Source organism: Curcuma longa, unplaced genomic scaffold (genome assembly GCF_044706935.1).
Source record: "Curcuma longa cultivar G26 ecotype Majalengka, Jawa Barat unplaced genomic scaffold, ITB_CL_G26_1.1 contig_16723, whole genome shotgun sequence".
Taxonomy (NCBI): domain Eukaryota; kingdom Viridiplantae; phylum Streptophyta; class Magnoliopsida; order Zingiberales; family Zingiberaceae; genus Curcuma; species Curcuma longa.
Window position 1 is genome coordinate 4,010 of NW_027430427.1, and position 17,785 is coordinate 21,794.

The following is a 17,785-nucleotide window of genomic DNA, read 5'->3' on the forward strand; positions in this document are numbered from 1 at the left end:
CAGAACCAATTCTCTGCTTATATATAATTTATTGATTTTGATCAATAATAAAATGTGTTGTTGTAGGGAAACAATGATAAGTATGTACAACTTGTAAATCCTTGATTTGTGGAATTAGATATGATCCCTAATTAGATGATTGCAATCTAGAATCCTTGAAATTTTGAAAAGTAAATATATCCTTAACATTTGAAGATAATTGCAATCCGTAACTTTTGAAATCTTAGAAAGTAAATATATTCTTAACATTTGAAGATGATTGCAATATGAAATCCTTGATATATTGGAAAGTATATATTTTTAACATCAGCACTTGGGCAACTCTCATCAGTCAGATACTTAGTCTCTCTTGCCGACTCGACACTTGACTCAAAAATCAAGAGTCTCTTCCGACTAGTCATTTAGCTTCTCACTTGGGCTCGGGAAGCGCTCAAGCCGCTAGGACCTCGTGACACTCGGGACTACTCAGAGAGCACTTCGAGCTCAGGTAACTTAATACTTGAGCCTCTCGACTTTCAACACTCGACACTCGTTCCAATCAAGGATCAAAAGCATTCAGGCGACTCGACAGATAATAGTTGGACGATCCTTCCACTCAAGAACTCGACAACTCAATTTGGAGCACGACCCAACCGATCCAAGTTGACAGTATGATATTATCAATTCAGATCATCTCGATAAATTAGTAGTTTGAATTAATTTTCTATAATTTTAATTTAAATTATCCTTTATAACACCGATAATAATCTTACAAAAGATTATCCAACAACTTTGTACAAACAAAAATATATTCAATAGTTATGCACATCGACAGCCATTCAAAGCAATCATCAATTCTCACCGCAGAGCTTAGAGCTTCGCAGCCTTATCATCTTCTTCTTGAATGCCTTGTCCCATCTCCGCTTCTAATGGAACAGCAACGCATACCTTTAACCAGTACTTTTGAATCAAACAAAAGCTCAATTCTGTCCGAATAGATAGCCTTCTTTGAAAGCAGCCTTTAAAAGCAGTGTGCTCGCTGTGTATTCAACGGGGCAGTAGCTGGCTGCTGTCGTTTTGGAGCATGTTTGCAGATGCTCCAGCACTTCACATGGCTCGTGGCTTTTGTCGCCGGGAAGTTAAAAAGAGTTGGCGGTCATTTTGGCAAAGTTTGAAGAAGAACACATGAAGGATCGAAAGCCTCTTTTGACCGCTGCTGTTGCGCGGCGCGTGGGCGACAGTGCGAGCTAATTAAAGAAAACAGTAATAGCTAAAGACTAAATGAAGCTGCTTCGAAAGTGTCTGTCGATTTTGTCTGAAATGTCATTTTCTTAAATGGAGGCGTTAAAGTGAAATTAATGAAGCAAACTGAATGCATATACTTTATTGGTTGAAAATCAATAATGCACCTTTCGGCATTTGTTTTTTTTTTTTTCAAAAATATTATCACATTTATATTTTCTTCCTAAAACACCCTTCACGCTCCATCTTAACGTTGTTTTGCACAAAACATCACTTACTTCCTATTTGGTGTTAGTTATAATTTTTGAAAAAGAAAATTCGATAAAATAGGGCGTTTTTTTATAAATATTTTCTGTCTGTCTACTTTATTTATTTATTTCAGTGAGGGGTTTCGTCGTGTCGGGGAGAGCCGACGACAAAACGACGAATCCAATCTCCGACGCGGACAGGCGCAGAGGCAGCCTTCGCTTCCGTCTGCAACTCGTTTTTTCTTTAACTATTTACTTTCTTCCGTCTTCCACCGCTCTCGCTCCACTCCCAAATCCCATTTGATCCTCTTCTCCTCCATCTGTCCGCACCAAGTTACTCCCGAGGAGGTAGCAGGAGGGAGACATGAGCGTCGAGAGGAGCCACGGAAGTTGCATGGCTGTCGGATCGCTGCCTCCGCCCTCCATCTTCAAGTGCGCTCACAGCGCTTCCGCCGCCAATGCCGGTAGGCCATCCTCGTCCTTCCTCTTCTTTTGCTTCAGAAAAGTTACTTTTTTGGTCTTTAGCCCGTTTCCGGTTGTTCGAGTACGAGAGGTTTCCGTTGATCGTCGACTTTCTCGCTGATTGATTCCGTTGCACTGCGTGGACATTATATGATTTGGACAACCGGAGGCCGAAGTTCCTTGTGACCGCTGGAGCATTGTTTTTCTTCCTTGGTTTTCTATCGGTCATTTTCTAGGGCTTGTCCGCAACGATCTGTTTGCTTCTTTATTGCAGCCGATTTTGTGTGCTCTAATAGGTATATTTGAGCTTTTATCAGCTTCTTTAGGTGAATCGGAAGATTTGAGTTACTCAAGGTACAGATCTGGTCTTTGGGAGACTTTGAATAACTTGGAAAGGGTTAGGTCTAGAAAAAAAAAAAACAATGACCTGTTCGTCTCTACTTTTTGCTTAGCATCGGAATGGCGACACCTTTGAGTTTTAGCATGAAGGTGAGTTTTAGCATGACATGTGAGGGTCATTTGTCTGTCCTATCTCGAAAGTTACGCTATATCACTTTGCACTTTGCACTACTTTGCACTTTGCAGTATAATTTCTGGAGCTACTCTTTGTCCTTGCCACTTTAGCATGCACGCGGAAATTTAAGACTGCAAATATCCCATATAAGCGTCTCGTTCCCCAAGTAGATTGAACTGCGATGTCCCTACTGACTAGCAAATGCCACGAGCAGTACGTTACAGATGTGGGTCTCGCACGATACCTTCCTGTGAGCCTGGTGTCCTGCTAAATTTGTAGGCATGTAACATCATACTACAAGCAACCACCAAGTGCTTGTACTTCCACCCAAAGTTTGTCTTTCTTGTAAGTTTCATGTCCTTGCAAGTCTCCAGCCCTGTGACATAGCCTGAGAAACTATTTGGCTAAAAATTAAAATGCCGCTCCTTGTTTTTTTTTAATAGTTAAAAGGGCATTTTACTTTTTAAAAAATATTAAAACGGTGTCTCATCCCGTTTTTCATGCTAAAAATATCCTTGTGTGTAGCAACTTTGGCCAACATTGCTATGACGGAAAGCAAAATCGCTAAATATGAAATATTGTTATATCAAAATATTTTTGTTAACTAGGTCAAAATTGCTCTAGCTTGGTCAAAATCACTCTAATTTGGTTAAATTCACTTCAAGCTTGTTGTGGTAGCTTTGTTCAAAGTTTTTTTTTTAATAATCTAGGTGTCTTGACTTCGCCCAACTAATCCTAGAGATAATGGCCTTCAAAGTTGATACAACATGTAGTAGCTTTATTAAAAATTGCTACAATATAGAGCAATTTGGCCAGAATTACTTTTAGCAGTTTTGAATAAAGTTGCTACACGTTGTAGTAGATTTGAACAAAGCTACTATGATAGTGCTAGAAGAAGAGTATTTTTGAGATAAAAAATGTGATGAGGCGCTGATTTACTATTTTTTGAAATTAGGATATCTTTTGACGAAAACTACAATAGCGAGGTGCCCTTATGCTAGTGTCACTTTGCTAGTCATGATATACCTTTCATGCTTGTATCGCTAAGATTAACTTCCTATTTGCTTTGTACAGATGATCAAACATGTGGTTCACCAAGATGGATCGGCAAAGGACTATCTTGTGTTTGTATGAAACGCAAAGGAACTTATGAGCGCATCTGCATGAATCTTACACCTTTGCAGGTAAAAAATAGGTCGCAATGTGATTCGACTCTTGCTATATGAGGTTTGGTTTGGCTTTACGTCTTAATCCTATGTCTTTGTTCATGTTTGCAATGTTTCTATATTGCCTGTCCATTAGAACTTTGAACTGGCATTCCTTTTTCTTCACCTTAAGTTAGTTCTTCTTCGTTAATAGAATGTTTGACAAGGGAAGTTTAATATCTGTGCATATATTTGTTTTCAGGAAGAAAGACTTCAAAGACTGAAGCATCGGGTGAATGTTTATTTTGATGGTTCAAGACGAGATCATCAGGTATTTAGCAATACTTATCAACTTTTGATCAGTGTGTCTAGCTGGTTTTGATCTGATTATTTCTTATACATGCATATATGAAATACTCTAGGCTAAACATGGACAGTCAAGTGAAAGGTAACACCAAGCTTTTTTCATCATTTGTAGATGTCGATATCATTTTCACTTTTTTGATAACTAGGGTTCTGAACTTCTTTACTGAGTAAAGCATCCAGGAAAAATAGGAAGAGTGATTATTGAAGGAAAGCTAATAATTGGAAATATTGAGTGAAATGGCAAATGTTGCATCTATCCTATTTATCATTACTGAAACTTAGCATGCCGTGCCAGGAAGCTCTCAGGGCTCTTTGGCATGCAACATACCCCAATAAAGAACTCAGTGGTTTGGTATCTGACCAATGGAAGGAGATGGGCTGGCAAGGGAGGGATCCATCTACTGATTTTCGGTAAATCAACCATTATAATTATTTTATTCTCCATCCTACACGAACTGAGAAATATCCTAACTCACACAGTTATTAATGATAAGTAGGGGTGCTGGGTTTATTTCATTGGAGAATCTGCTGTTCTTTGCAAAAACATTCTCTGTAAGATCAAATTATCTTGTTCATGTTTTTTGTTTTCTCAACTTTAGTTCATTCACAAAATTTCTCTTCTTAAACAATTGTATTCCAAGATAAAGTAAACTTGACTTTCATTCTCTTTAGAATTCCTTCCAAAGGTTGCTAAACAAGCAATTCGGGAAACGGTCTACCTGGGAATATCCTTTTGCAGTGGCTGGTGTCAATATCACTTTCATGATCATACAAATGCTAGATCTGCAATCTAGTAAGTGCTTCTCTCTAGCAAACAATCTTTATTTATTAAAAGAGCAAATGAGAGTAGGACAAAGCAAAAAAAGGTCGGGAAAAAACACAAACCTCAGAAAAGTTAATTCTAAAGATCAATGAAAAAGATAGGGAAATCTCCACTTCTGTTGGAATTATATTCATGAAACAAATGGAAGATTACATGTATTTGATGCACACAAACCAAGGATTAGAGTTTTCATCTAGATATCATGGTGACTTTTTGTACTAGAACTCATTAACACCAAGGTGTATACTGGGGGTACACCAGTTTCAGTAAAAGAAAAGAAAAATATATTTCGAGGTTGGCTTCTGAGTGTGCATAAGCTGTACTTCAGATCTACCAGTAGGTGAACCAGGGGAAAGACGGTCTACCTTTAGGATTAATCGGGGAAACTCAACCAGCTGTATTACCAAAAAAGAAAAGGAAAATGCACATCCTTTTGCATAGTGCCACACTGAATGATTTAGCATACTTGGTAGGGTTGCATGTGCAAAAATCTTTGAGAATGAAGTGATCCTTGCTTGGTACTTCTCAAACCATATTTAGCATGGTAGAATGTTTGTGCAAGTATTTTGTCGAATAGTGTTTATGCCCGTGTAAGTTTTTTGTATTCCACAGCCCTGCTCCTTGCAAAGTAGCAGATTAACTTTTTTGAGTCAAGAAGTATTTGATCACCACAACAGTTTTGCACAATTGTAGTCCTTTTGATGCATTTAACAACACTATATTTTCACATGCGTGATTGTTGATTCGAATGCTGACAAGTTTAAGATTATACATCTACAGCGAAGGTCAGGACATTCGTCAGAGCCGTCTTTGTCCAAATGCTGTCTGGTGAGCCTTTAGCATAAACCTCTGCCAATTTACTTCCTGTTCTTGGTGTCGATAAATGGGATTCAATAGTGCGAGTTAGCAGTCTTGGGTTCTTCGGCCACTTAAATTACTACCACAACTTTACAAAATCTCATTCCACTTAGAACATATGCTTTGCCATGGCAGAGGATGAATGGGCGTTCGACTTGCTCTACTGTGTAGCCTTCATGTTGATGGACAAGCAATGGCTACAAAGAAATGCTTCCTACATGGACTTCAATGTTAGCAATGCCTACTTCTTTCACTACAATCTCGTATTTATTTGTTTTATAAAAAAAAAATCTGAACAAGTGTTTATATGTTATCAGGAGGTTCTGAAGTCTACTCGAACGCAGCTGGAGAGGGAACTTTTGTTGGACGATGTAATTAGGATAGAAGACATGCCATCGTATAACCTTCTCGGATGAGACTGCTGAATTGTAAATTATGCCTTCGTTTCTTGCTCGATCCATGTCTTTTACTCACTGCTGGTATTGTTTTCCGTTCTCCGTCACTCCAGTGTTTCAACCATGGAACCGCATGAGATAGAGAAGGTTAAACTGAACGAATGAAAATAAATAAATAAATAAAACTTCGAACAGCAGAAAACAAAAAACCATAAGTGACTCCATTGACTTGATGCTATTTGGCTTGCAAAAGGAAAAAAAATGATGTATGAAAATTGATTTTTGAATTTTCTTTTACTGTGTGCAATATTATTATGGGTAAACTCTTTTTCTTTAATTAATAAAGCAGCTTCAAAATTTTGTTGTTGCTTGATTATTTTATTTATATTGTTAAATAGGTCAATCACACTAGATGATGTTTTCATTCATAACTTGCAAACATCTTGAGGATAAAACACAATTTAATAACACTACCCTCCCTCAATTGCTTCAAAGCACAATTAAAAAAATAGTTAAAAATTTAATTTTCATAATCAATTAAGCACGCATAACACATGAATACTTTAGGAATATATGATTGTAAATTAATTCATCAAGTGAATACAAAATTAACATCTAATATAAACTAGTCTAATTTAGTCAAAAGAAGATATTAACTCACACACCATCTTTTTTTTTTGGAAAGGTAAATATGTATGACTAAATGAAAATAAAATACAAGTTCTACACGCCTACAAAGCGATAGACATGTGTCTGTATCTTGAGGAACATCCTCTCAATACTGGACTCACGACCTTCGAAACGCCAACGGTTTTGAGCTTGCCAAACAAGAAAGATCATACAAGAAATAGCCAAATCACGCGCCTTCCGTACCCTTCCTTTTCCACGCAGCTCATGTCTAAAAGCATGAAAGAGTCGAGGCATCGTAAAAATCTCCGGCCTGATGCGCAACCAGCCACGAACCATGTCCCAAAGCCGCCTGGTGAATGGACAGCGGAAGAAGATGTGCCCATTCGATTCCTCAACAGAATGGCACAGTGAGCAAGTCTTCATCATCTCATATGGCATGCGGTCCGCCGTGCGCAGTCGACCATGAGCCGCTAGCCAGTAGGTAAATCTGTGTTTAGGCATGATGTCTGTCCGCCATACTGCAGCTGCCCAAGGAGCCATGGTCCCTCGCGGCTGGAAGAACTTGTACGCCAATCCTGCACCTGCACGCTGTCTACAAGAACCTGTCCGCCCAGTGCTATTGCCCCGTGGTGCGCTGGCGGCCCACACCACAGGGCATCACCAGGCAAAACTGCTTCTGCCTGCTGCCTGCTTAAATCTGTCCGTCCATTGCCATCTGCCCCATGGAGCACTGATCGCTCACACCACAGACCACTAGCATCGTTTGCAGCAACACCCCTGCTGGCCAACTCAGCTTGCATCTCACGGTCCATCCTGGATATGCCACTGCCCACATGCGCAGTCTCCACACCACACGTCCTGCACGGTAAGCTATCCACCTGGTGCCAATCAGTGGCTCCATGGTGCTCTGCTGTGCCACACCACGAGCCGTTGTACACACTGTCCACACGCTGTCCAGCTTCAGTCTGCTGCTGAACTGTAGAGTGCCATCTTACCCCTGCAGCGAGTCCATCAGCCTCCGTGAACCAGCTGTCCAGCAGGTCTCCTGCCCCTTGCACCCCAGCTGCTTGCTGGAGTATGGCATCTCGGAGCTGCCCAAGTTTCTTCATCAAAGGAGAGTCCGAAGGCCGCACCTGCCAATTCCAAAGATCCATAGTCCTAAGGTAGTGATGAGTGACCCATCTTACCCAAAGTGAATCAGCGCGACGTTGTATGTTCCACAAAGTCCGACATAGCAAAGCCGAATTCCATGCACGTAAGTCCCGCAAGCCATATCCACCCTCCTCTTTTGGTAGACACAATGTTGCCCATGACACCACAGGATGCTTTGTTGACCAAACAAAGGAACGGCAAATTCCGTAAAGCTTGTCCACTACCCCACTCGGAACCGGAAGGATGGAGAGCCAATAGCATTCCACACCTTGCAGGACCGACCGCACTAGCTCAAGCCGCCCCGCATAAGACAAGGTGTGCTTGGGCCATCCAACTATTTTCCGTCGCACCGCATCAAGTAGTGGCGCATAATTAGCCACCCGAAGCTTCGCCGCCGCCAAAGGCACTCCAAGATATCGAAATGGAAAAGAACCCTCAAGGAAACCGGTAATGTGTAGGAGGGCCGCTTTGGTCCTATCATCCACGCCCGCCATATAGATGTTAGACTTCATGAGATTAGCTCGGAGTCCCGCCATATCACCAAAGTCCGTCAAGCATTGCTCTTTGGCCTATGTCTTGAGGTTCTCTCACGGAATTTAAAAGAAATGTCTCGGAGTCCCGCCATATCACCAAAGTCCGCCAAACTCACACACCATCTTAATATAACTAAAAGTAGTCTAAGGGTGTCACAATGATATTAAATATTTTTTTCAAATATTTATAATCCTCATTTTCACATCATCAATCAAATATTTTTTTTCTCAAATATCTCAATTTTCATAATGAAATATACTACAAATCAAATATTTATGGGTCCTACCTATTAAATATCTCACTTTCAAATATCATAATTAAATATCTCACCAATTAAATATTTATGCATATTTTTATTAATTTATATTTAAATAAAATTACTTATAATTTCTAATTTTTTAATTTAATATTAAATAAAATTAATTTAATAATATTATTTTATTTAACTAGAAAAATATACAATATAGAATCTATAAAGCTTAAAAGAAATAAACAACATACAAATACAAATGTTTCATAAATTTGAAATTGAAGTAACTAAATATTTTATAGATGATAAATTAGTCCTTCACTCATCACGGTGACATATTTCTCAGATGTGTTCAACCAAATCATGATGAAACTGATGATGCATCTAAATGTCACATAATTCAAAATTTCTTCGAATGTATTCAGCAAATTCGGTGGTTAAACCCTGATTCGTTGTGATAGTATCTTGTTTTTCACGATCCCAACTCGATATTGCATGACCTTTGTCTTCCACAATCATGTTGTGTAAAATAATACACGTATATATGATTTCTTTGCATTTATCCATGAATCAATGTCGCCCTGGACCTCTTATAATTGTCCAATGAGCTTGGAACACCCCAAATGCCCGCTCGACATCTTTTCTTGCAGCTTCTTATCTTTCCTTAAATTTCATTCTTTTCGGATCTTGGGGGCAAGAAAAACTCTTGACGAAAGTGACCTATTCCGGATATATATCATCTGTTAGGTAGTACCCTTTTGTATATTGTGTATCATTCACAATAAAATTAACCGTCGGTGCATTTCTTTCAAGACGTCATTAAAAATAGGTGATTCATTAAGCACATTAATATCATTACGAGACAACTCCAAAAAAGCATGCCATATCCAAAATCGACAGATGCGACCGCCTCCAGCATAATTGTTGGGTAACCATGATCGCCTCGTGTGCACTATGCCCTCCACGCAACCGGACAATTTTGTCAGGCCCAATGCATGCAATCAAGACTTCCTAACATCCTAGGGAAACCGTGCCTTTGTTTATGCATTTCAAGCAAACGAGCGATGTCAGTTGCATTGAGTTTTCTTAAATACTCACCTCCATATATTTGCATCACACATTGATAAAAGTTTGACAAGCATTCGAGGGCAGTTGTTTCACCCATCCGCAGGTACTCGTCCAATTGGTCGGCGGAACCTCCATAAGCCAATTGACGAATAGCCCATGTGCATTTTTGAAACGGCGATAAACCTTTTCTCCTCGCTGCATCTTCCCTCCATTTAAAATATCCATTGGGATGATTTTTCAAATCAGTGACTATGCGCAAAAATAACTCTTTTCTCATTCTGAATCATCGTCGGAACATGTCATCGGTGTACACCGGCTCAGCAGAGAAATAATTATTGACAAGTTGGGAGTGTCCAGTTACACGTTCTCTGTTAATTGACCTTCTTCTTTGTGTACTCCTATAATAATTTTGCACAAATTCAACCACTCTAAGTTGATTGTGCACCACCATCATGAATAATGCTTCCCCAGGATCTGATGTTAAATGATTCGTTGTGTCTTCGGGAATGTTTTCCGTGTTAGGAAGGTTAGGATCTTGAGACATATTGGAACAAATTAAGAGTTTAGTGGGAGGAAGAGTTTAGTGGGAGAAAGAGGAGAATAGATATGGTGTGGATAATTGCGAATGTTTCATCTCTTATTTTTATACCAATTTTGTAACGGCTAGCTTGTAACGGTTAGTTTACCATGGCTAGTTTATAACAGTTAGTTTGTAATGGCTAGTTTGCAACGGCTAATTTGTAATAGTTAATTTGTAACGACTAGTTTGCAACAGTTAATTTTTAACGGCTAGTTTATAACAGCTAATTTATATATAATATTAATAATCGAAAAGTGGATTACACAAATACTAAAACACATGACATGAAAATATTAACTACAAACCACATTAAGTTAATAAAACATAGATATGACAAATCACATTAAATTACTAAAATAAACAAAGCTACTACATATTCAATCTTTTCTTCAATTGCTCACATATTGCTAGATGGTTCTAAAGCTGTTCATCTATCATACCTCGTGTGTCCATTACGAGGAGTTGATGTGAAATAGTTGGTCTACTTTCTTACTGTTATTATACTCTTCCAAATGTGCTACTGATTGTTGCACAGCCTGACTCAATTCATCAATTAGATCTATTCTTTCTTTGCCTTTCCTCTTTGTTGCCTTCTGTCCCATCGGATGAGATTGAACTTCTCTATCATCCACATCAATAGTTGTATTAGGATTAGAAGAGTCAGTATGTGCACTTGATGATTCTGATGTCCTTGCTTTTTTTGTAGCCCGTCGCCTTGAAGATTAAGGAGCGTATATTGGACTATCTTTCACAATCCTTCACACATGTTCATATTGGAAAGTAGATTTAAAAATACTCTTGTATTCTTCATGAGCCCGCACCATCAAATCTTCATCACTCCATCCGCTTGGTCGATCATTGTGCCATTTATTATAGATTTCATTATATCTATTCATGATCTTTTTCATTAAAGCCCAATGTAATTTTGCTTTATCCGCAGTTCTCTTTTTAGCTCCCTTCTCTCTATTGGTATTGTAGTATGTCACCACCATTTCCAAAAAGACTCATTCTTCTAGCCATTACCAACCTGTATCTTCGCTCATGATTGTGTAGGCTGTTGCAAGGAGTTTATCATCTGCTACTGTCCACACTGTTCACTTGCTATGATCTCCATCCGATTCGTTGCCTGTCTTGGTTGCTTGATCGAGAATAATATTATCAAACTCTATTTCTGTTGAGAATGAAGGAAATTGTGAATGAGAGACTGCATGAGGTGTTTCTATCCCTTCAACACTGTCACTTGCATCAACACTAGCCCTTCTCGATTCATTTGATTGAATCCTTGGTGATTGAAGCAGATTAATTATATGAGATGGAGCTTGCATAGAATATTGGCTACTGTGCCAATATTCCGGGGGATATGTATAAAATGGAGCTTGATGGTTGCTACTTGAAAATTTTGGATAGCTTTGGAAATTTTGATAATATGGTGGTGGGTATGAAAAAGGTTGAAAATTATATGAGTGTTGTGGGGGAAATGAAAATTGAGGGTTGAGGAGATTAGGACGAACTTGAGAATTTTCTCCACTTGAATTTTTGTCGACATTTGGAGAATCCAACAAATTCCTAAAATAATGATTAGAATTTTTATTCATCGCTCTTTAAATTTTTGGTATGCAGTGATTTTTTTTTGTGATGAAAGATGGATGAAAATATGATGTATATATAGTAAAAAAAAATAAACATTGCACAACGTTTTAAAAATTGAACAATAGCAACATTTTTAAGAAAATAATTAAACCATTACATTCAATTAAACCATTGATTGATTGATTTTTTAAAAATAATAAATAATAAAAAATCTAGAACGAATACAAACATATACAAATAGATCCTAGCCTACAATGGACCCTAGCCTACTATTTTATTTTTATTTATTTTTATTTTTTATAATGTAATAATTAGAAATCATCGGGCAAAATTTTTTGCCCGATGATTTTTAATGCTTTTACAAATATCTCCTGACATTTAAAAATATTTCTTATATATATATATATAATTATTTAATTTTTAAATTAATTAATTTTAAAAAGGATCGATTTCATTATATAAATTTTTTTCATCTATCATTAAAATATTAAACTTTTTAAAAATTAATGACGTGGACAGTAGTTTTATAGGGAATTGACATCAAATAAAGATCTTGAAATGCATAAAAAGAATGTTATTTGGTTGTCAGAAGGCTGTTGATTGGGCTCCAATGGGGGAGAATTGGAAGCCCAAAATCCAACGACGATCGTGAGGTTAGGGATTTATCCTCTGTTGGTAGCGACTTGTGAGACGGAATAATCTAGCGGTGGAACAAACGGAATATCGAGATCCATCCACGCCCTTCTCTTCCCTTCGAGCGGCCGCGGCGTGGTTCCAGCTTCGCCCCTCGATTGCCACAGCGACTCGCTGATCCCTGCCCCCAATTTCTCCTTCTCTGCTTTGATCCCCCTTTAGCTGCTGGCTCGAAGATTTCTCTTCAGCCGTTCAACTATGCCATGCTTTCGTTAAGGTTTTGTCTTCTTCCTTCGCCCGATTCCTGCGTTTCAAGATTTGTCATGGAGAATAAGGAACTAAAGGTTCGTTTTTTATGGCCGACTCGATTCAGGGGTTTTTGGAGCAGGCATAGAAGGAAGATTTTGGTTTCACTCGGTGTTGTTGGTGGCGGATATCTCGTCTACAAGCTCTATGAGAATCACACTAGGAGATTGTCGGATTTTGAGCAGCATCTTGAAGACGCTCGACAAGTCGATGAACTCATCAAGAATCAGTAACTTAACCCTTTTTTTTTTTCTGATTTTGGATTTCAACTATTTCTGCTTGGTTGATTAATTTTGTTATCGTTGGCGCGCAGATTGCAAGTGCATTTTGAGAACATCCAGAGGATTTCTGACACGACCACTCTTCCTTATGCGATGCACTACCTGCGGTCTAGGGTGTCTGAGGATTTGGACCTCTCGCCCCTGACCGAGAAGCTTATTCATGGGAAGGGACAGTCAAACTCACTTCCCCTCAAGGAGAAGCTCGAGCTATGGGAAAGGCTTAAAATTCTAAGTATGCTGCAGTTTTTTTTGCAAAAATGTGTCTGATCAATCATGAGAAGTTGACAGTCTTGTTTATGTTAACCTGAGAAGCCTTGTCTCTAAAGATGGTTTCTTTTCACTAGGCAATTATTTGGTAATTTTTTGATTTTCTTCCAGGTTTCACAAGGACAGCAGCTGCTTTGTGGTCAATGACTGTGCTTTGCTTATATGTCAGAGTTCAAGTTAACATATTAGGAAGGCAATTGTATGTAGAGATTGCCCGTGGCTTTGAGGGTGCTCAGCCTCTGGTAAGTATCATCTTAGAGGACAATTGCAGAAGCCTGTATAATGTATTAGATTCACTTATTCAAATGTGTGGAACACTATAGCCTGTATACGTTTGCTGCTATTCATTTATGAGATTGTTTTTGTTAGTGATCTTTGATGATTGAATAATTTATAAAAATTGCCTAACTCAAATCATATAACATTATTCGCATACGAGGTTGTTTTGATTGATAAGAGAGTAATAGATTTAATTTTAAGCTTGAAATGTGAAGAAAAAAATTTAGAAACTAAAGGTTTTAAGGTAATTAGAACTAAAATTGCGTACATGAAACAATTTTTATTGAGAAAGGAAATAGCAGATGAATGGATGTAAAATCCTTGTAGGAGTTTTAGATATTCTCAACACATTATTCAATACAAAACTGATATTGATGAAGAAATCATTGATAAGAGAAAGAGTGGATTGTTGAAACCGTGAGGAACTTCTGAAATCTTGTATTATTGTTGTTGTTCTATTAGAATAATCATGTTGCATGAATTGGAACATTGGACTGATAGAAAACTATGCACAAAAAGTAATGTTGCATAGATGAGATTGCTAAGATAGACATGGAATTAATAGAAAAGATAAAATAATGAATACTAATATTGACAAAGTTTCCTATTGAGTTCCTTCTTAGTGCGCAATTTAAGAATTCACAATAACGTCTACATGAACATGAGTAGGTATAACAATTATGCTATTTCCTACTAGTTTATTGTTCTTTGTCTATTTATGATTCTTTTGTCCATTGATTTATATAACACAACAACAACAATAGCAATAAGCCATGAGTTCCAACTATCTAGGATTAGCTAAATCTTCACTTGCCATTTAACTCTATGTTTGTGGGTTACATCACTATTAATGCCATGCCCCAAGTGAACTTACTTCCCGTGTGTAAGGAAAGTTCGCTTTATTGTCTAACAATTCCTTCTGCACATTTCTTGTGTTGGCCAAAGGTTGTGCCACTGAGACACTAGACCATACTTGTAACATATTTTGTACTCAACATTCACATGGTACGGGAGCATTACAAACACAAATATATGCTTGTAACATATTTGTACTCAACATTCACATGGTATAATAACATCACAAACACAAATATAATAACAAAGAATAATTTATTATAAAGGAAATTTATGAAACTTTGTTCAACTATTTAAAAAGGTCTTAGAACAACATGGTAAAATACAAGAAGCACCATAATTATAAAAGATGAAAAAGCCAAAGAATAACTGACAAATAATGCCAAAATAAAATTTCAACTCCAATAGCAACAATGTTTGAGAGCATTGAATGTACTCCTATTTGTCTTTCGTTGATTAGTACAAAGGTAAAGATCAAGATAAATCTTCAATAAATATACTCTCACAACAAAAAAAAATAAGTGGTGAGGTTCTCAAAACAGTCCAAGGGGGGGGGGGGGGGGGGGTTTAGCACAAGGGTGACACTTCGTGTTCTCTTGCTGAAGCTGGTAGGCTTAATAGTCACAAACCCACAATATCTTGTAATGGCACCGGTGATATCCAAGTAGAAGTCTCCAAACTGTCACACCCACGATGTCTCATAATGACATATGTAATTGCAAATTGAGTGTCAACAGTCTATGTCATTGCAAATTGAGTGTCAACAATCTCTAACCATCACAGATCCCAAATATCTCATAACAATACATGTGATCACCAATTCGATGCTAGCAATCCATAACTATCACAGGCACCAGACATCAAATCCCTAAGAGGTCTCTTTGTAGTAGTCTCTTGGCTAAAGAAGGTATCACACTCAATGCACGTCCCACTATTTATCTTAAATTATTCTAAACATGCATCTTCAATTAATTAACATACTAGCATGAAGGAGTAAGAGAATAATGTCTTGATTATGTATTCATGATGATATAACTCTAGCATATATCATCAGATAACTCTAAGCTTGTTTATACATGGTATAATTAGCATGCTATATAAAACAAATCCAATATAGTGAGGAAGCTACTTGAGTAAGGAGTGACAAAAGGTAAAGCAATTTCCCCTTAGTGTCATTTTACCAAGTGCCCCTAAACCCTCTAAACTCAAGGTAGAGTCTAAAGTTACCTAATTGGGGGCTTTTGGTGTCTAAGGGTTGTGACCACACAGTTGTTATCTTACCCACACCCACTCTCCTCACTCTCCTTAGGTTTTAGCGTAAACTCTCCCTCTTATGCTTTTAGTTTCCTCTAAAGTAGGTACAAGATACTTTTAACATCCGCATCACAACACACTTGCTCAACACATCACCCATAACACTTCCGTTGGTCTAGGTAACAATCATAGCATCACATGATCAAGTGATAAATATTTTGCATGATCATCCTCTCTTCTAATAGGAGGATATCTTCATGGGCTGCACTTCGATTAATCCCCTTACTCAAAGGAAAACCTCCATCAAGCAAGGAGTGGATCCTATCACATATTGCAAACACAATATCAACAAGAACTTCATTGCCCTTTGTTGTTGATGCTTCCAAGTTGCTTCACATTAACAAGCGGATGGGACAAGGTTTTCAAATGAAGGACATAGGGTAAAAATCAAAAGGGCGTCCCTTTTTTATTTATCATCAAAACGACACCTCATTCCGCCTTAGCCTATTTTATTTTTGAAATATTCTTATTTTTTATGCAATTGTAGTAGTTACAGTTGTAATTGCTACGCAGTTGTAGCAGTTACGATTTCGTAGCTGTTACAACTATATAATACATTTTGTCATTTCTCTTAATAAAAATAAATTGTATGATCATAGTTCATATTGATAATTTGATTAATACTCAATATATATCCATGCATATGTTGGGATTTATAGATAATGAAAAAAAATTAGTGGGCATATGCAATTAATTGCACATATCCATTTCATTATTCAATGTGAGTCGATCTACATGGAAAAGATCAATAGGTGAATTGGCTGTAGGTTTGCTTAGTTAATTTCAAATGGATTACAATTAATTAATACGCTTAACTAATGAGTATAAATTAGAGGAAAGTACAAGTTATAATTTTTTTAATAGATTTACATGTGTTCATGTTGTAGCAGCTATAGGATCGTAGTTGCTACAAAGTTGTAGCAGCTATAGGGTCATAACCGCTACAACTATATTTCAATAATTTTTTTATGTTATAGTAGTTAGAATCTCTTAGCTGCTACAACAATGATGAAAACAAGGGTATTTTCAGAAATAAAAATAAGTTGCGGTGGGATTAGGCATTGTTTGGCTAATAAATGAAAAAGGGGTGCATTTTTGACGATTCTAATAAAAAGGGGCGTCCTTTCGACTATTGCCCAAGGACGTAATAAATGAAAACCACGAGAAGAGAAAAAATTTCCTGTCCAATAAAAGAATCCCTCTCTACTTATCATTCTTGTGTATTAATTATTTTTCTTGTGAATTATAATCTAATATGAAAAAAACCAACGTTGAGTACGTAACATCAGCTTGCAAATAGAGAGCTGAAATTACTCTGTTTTTTTGGTTAAATCAAATTTCCTTTATTTGAGTCATACATTTTCTTTGAAAAATGCTAAATATTATGCATGGAATCATCTCATTGAGTTTTTTTAATGAGTTTAAATACTGTGAAACATGTACATGGTTTGAATATTTTGTTTCATTTACATTTTGGCAGGATGAGATTGACTCGTTTAAAAGTCATGGGCAACAGGACTTTCTTGCTACTGCAGATTATTTAGCTACCTATGGGCTCAATTCATTAATTATGAACATGCAGAGTGCAGCTAACGAAGTTCTCAAAGAGTATGTAATTATTGCTGCTTGACCCTAACTAATTTGCATATGAAATGCTAGTTAAATTTTGTGCTTGTTTCGATTCAACGGTTGTTCCATGTAATATGTGCTTCTTGATATGAATCAACAGTCCAATTCAACATCTTGCACTTCAATAGTTGTATTATGCTGTAGTATATGACTTCATGCCTGACAAGCAGTAGCTGTATAAGATAAATTACCTGATTTGCTTGTTCACAGAATATTAAGAATGCTCAGAAACAAAGAGTTTAGCTAATAATGCTGGTGTTTTTTTGTCATGGTGTATCATGGTCAGCAAGCAGCTTAAGGAGCCTGTTAGCATAGCAAAACTGCATGAGATAATGATCCAAATTCTGGATATGTTCATGAACATTGGCTCATTAAATTACTGGAT

The 17,785-nt window shown here is 37.3% G+C and overlaps 2 protein-coding genes and 1 pseudogene across 2 annotated transcripts; 2 read left to right on the plus strand and 1 right to left on the minus strand.

Annotated features, from left to right (window-relative positions):
- The first annotated feature begins 1,637 nt into the window (after positions 1 to 1,637).
- On the plus strand, positions 1,638 to 6,149 carry LOC141816449 (uncharacterized). Its single transcript, XM_074704231.1, has 9 exons — positions 1,638 to 1,933; positions 3,520 to 3,629; positions 3,853 to 3,921; positions 4,252 to 4,367; positions 4,454 to 4,508; positions 4,629 to 4,749; positions 5,560 to 5,607; positions 5,773 to 5,867; positions 5,955 to 6,149. Exons 1-9 carry the CDS (start codon positions 1,834 to 1,836, stop codon positions 6,051 to 6,053), a joined length of 813 nt encoding a protein of 270 aa, XP_074560332.1. The 5' UTR covers positions 1,638 to 1,833; the 3' UTR covers positions 6,054 to 6,149.
- A 2,791-nt stretch (positions 6,150 to 8,940) lies between these two features.
- Positions 8,941 to 10,210, minus strand: LOC141816447 (uncharacterized; annotated as a pseudogene).
- A 2,329-nt stretch (positions 10,211 to 12,539) lies between these two features.
- On the plus strand, positions 12,540 to 17,780 carry LOC141816448 (peroxisome biogenesis protein 3-1-like; the record flags this gene model as incomplete). The annotated part of the gene is made up of 6 exons (XM_074704230.1): positions 12,540 to 12,746; positions 12,843 to 13,004; positions 13,089 to 13,288; positions 13,435 to 13,565; positions 17,252 to 17,379; positions 17,687 to 17,780. Coding segments are annotated over exons 1-6 (729 nt in total), but the record flags the coding sequence as incomplete, so codon positions are not given.
- Positions 17,781 to 17,785: the final 5 nt, after the last annotated feature.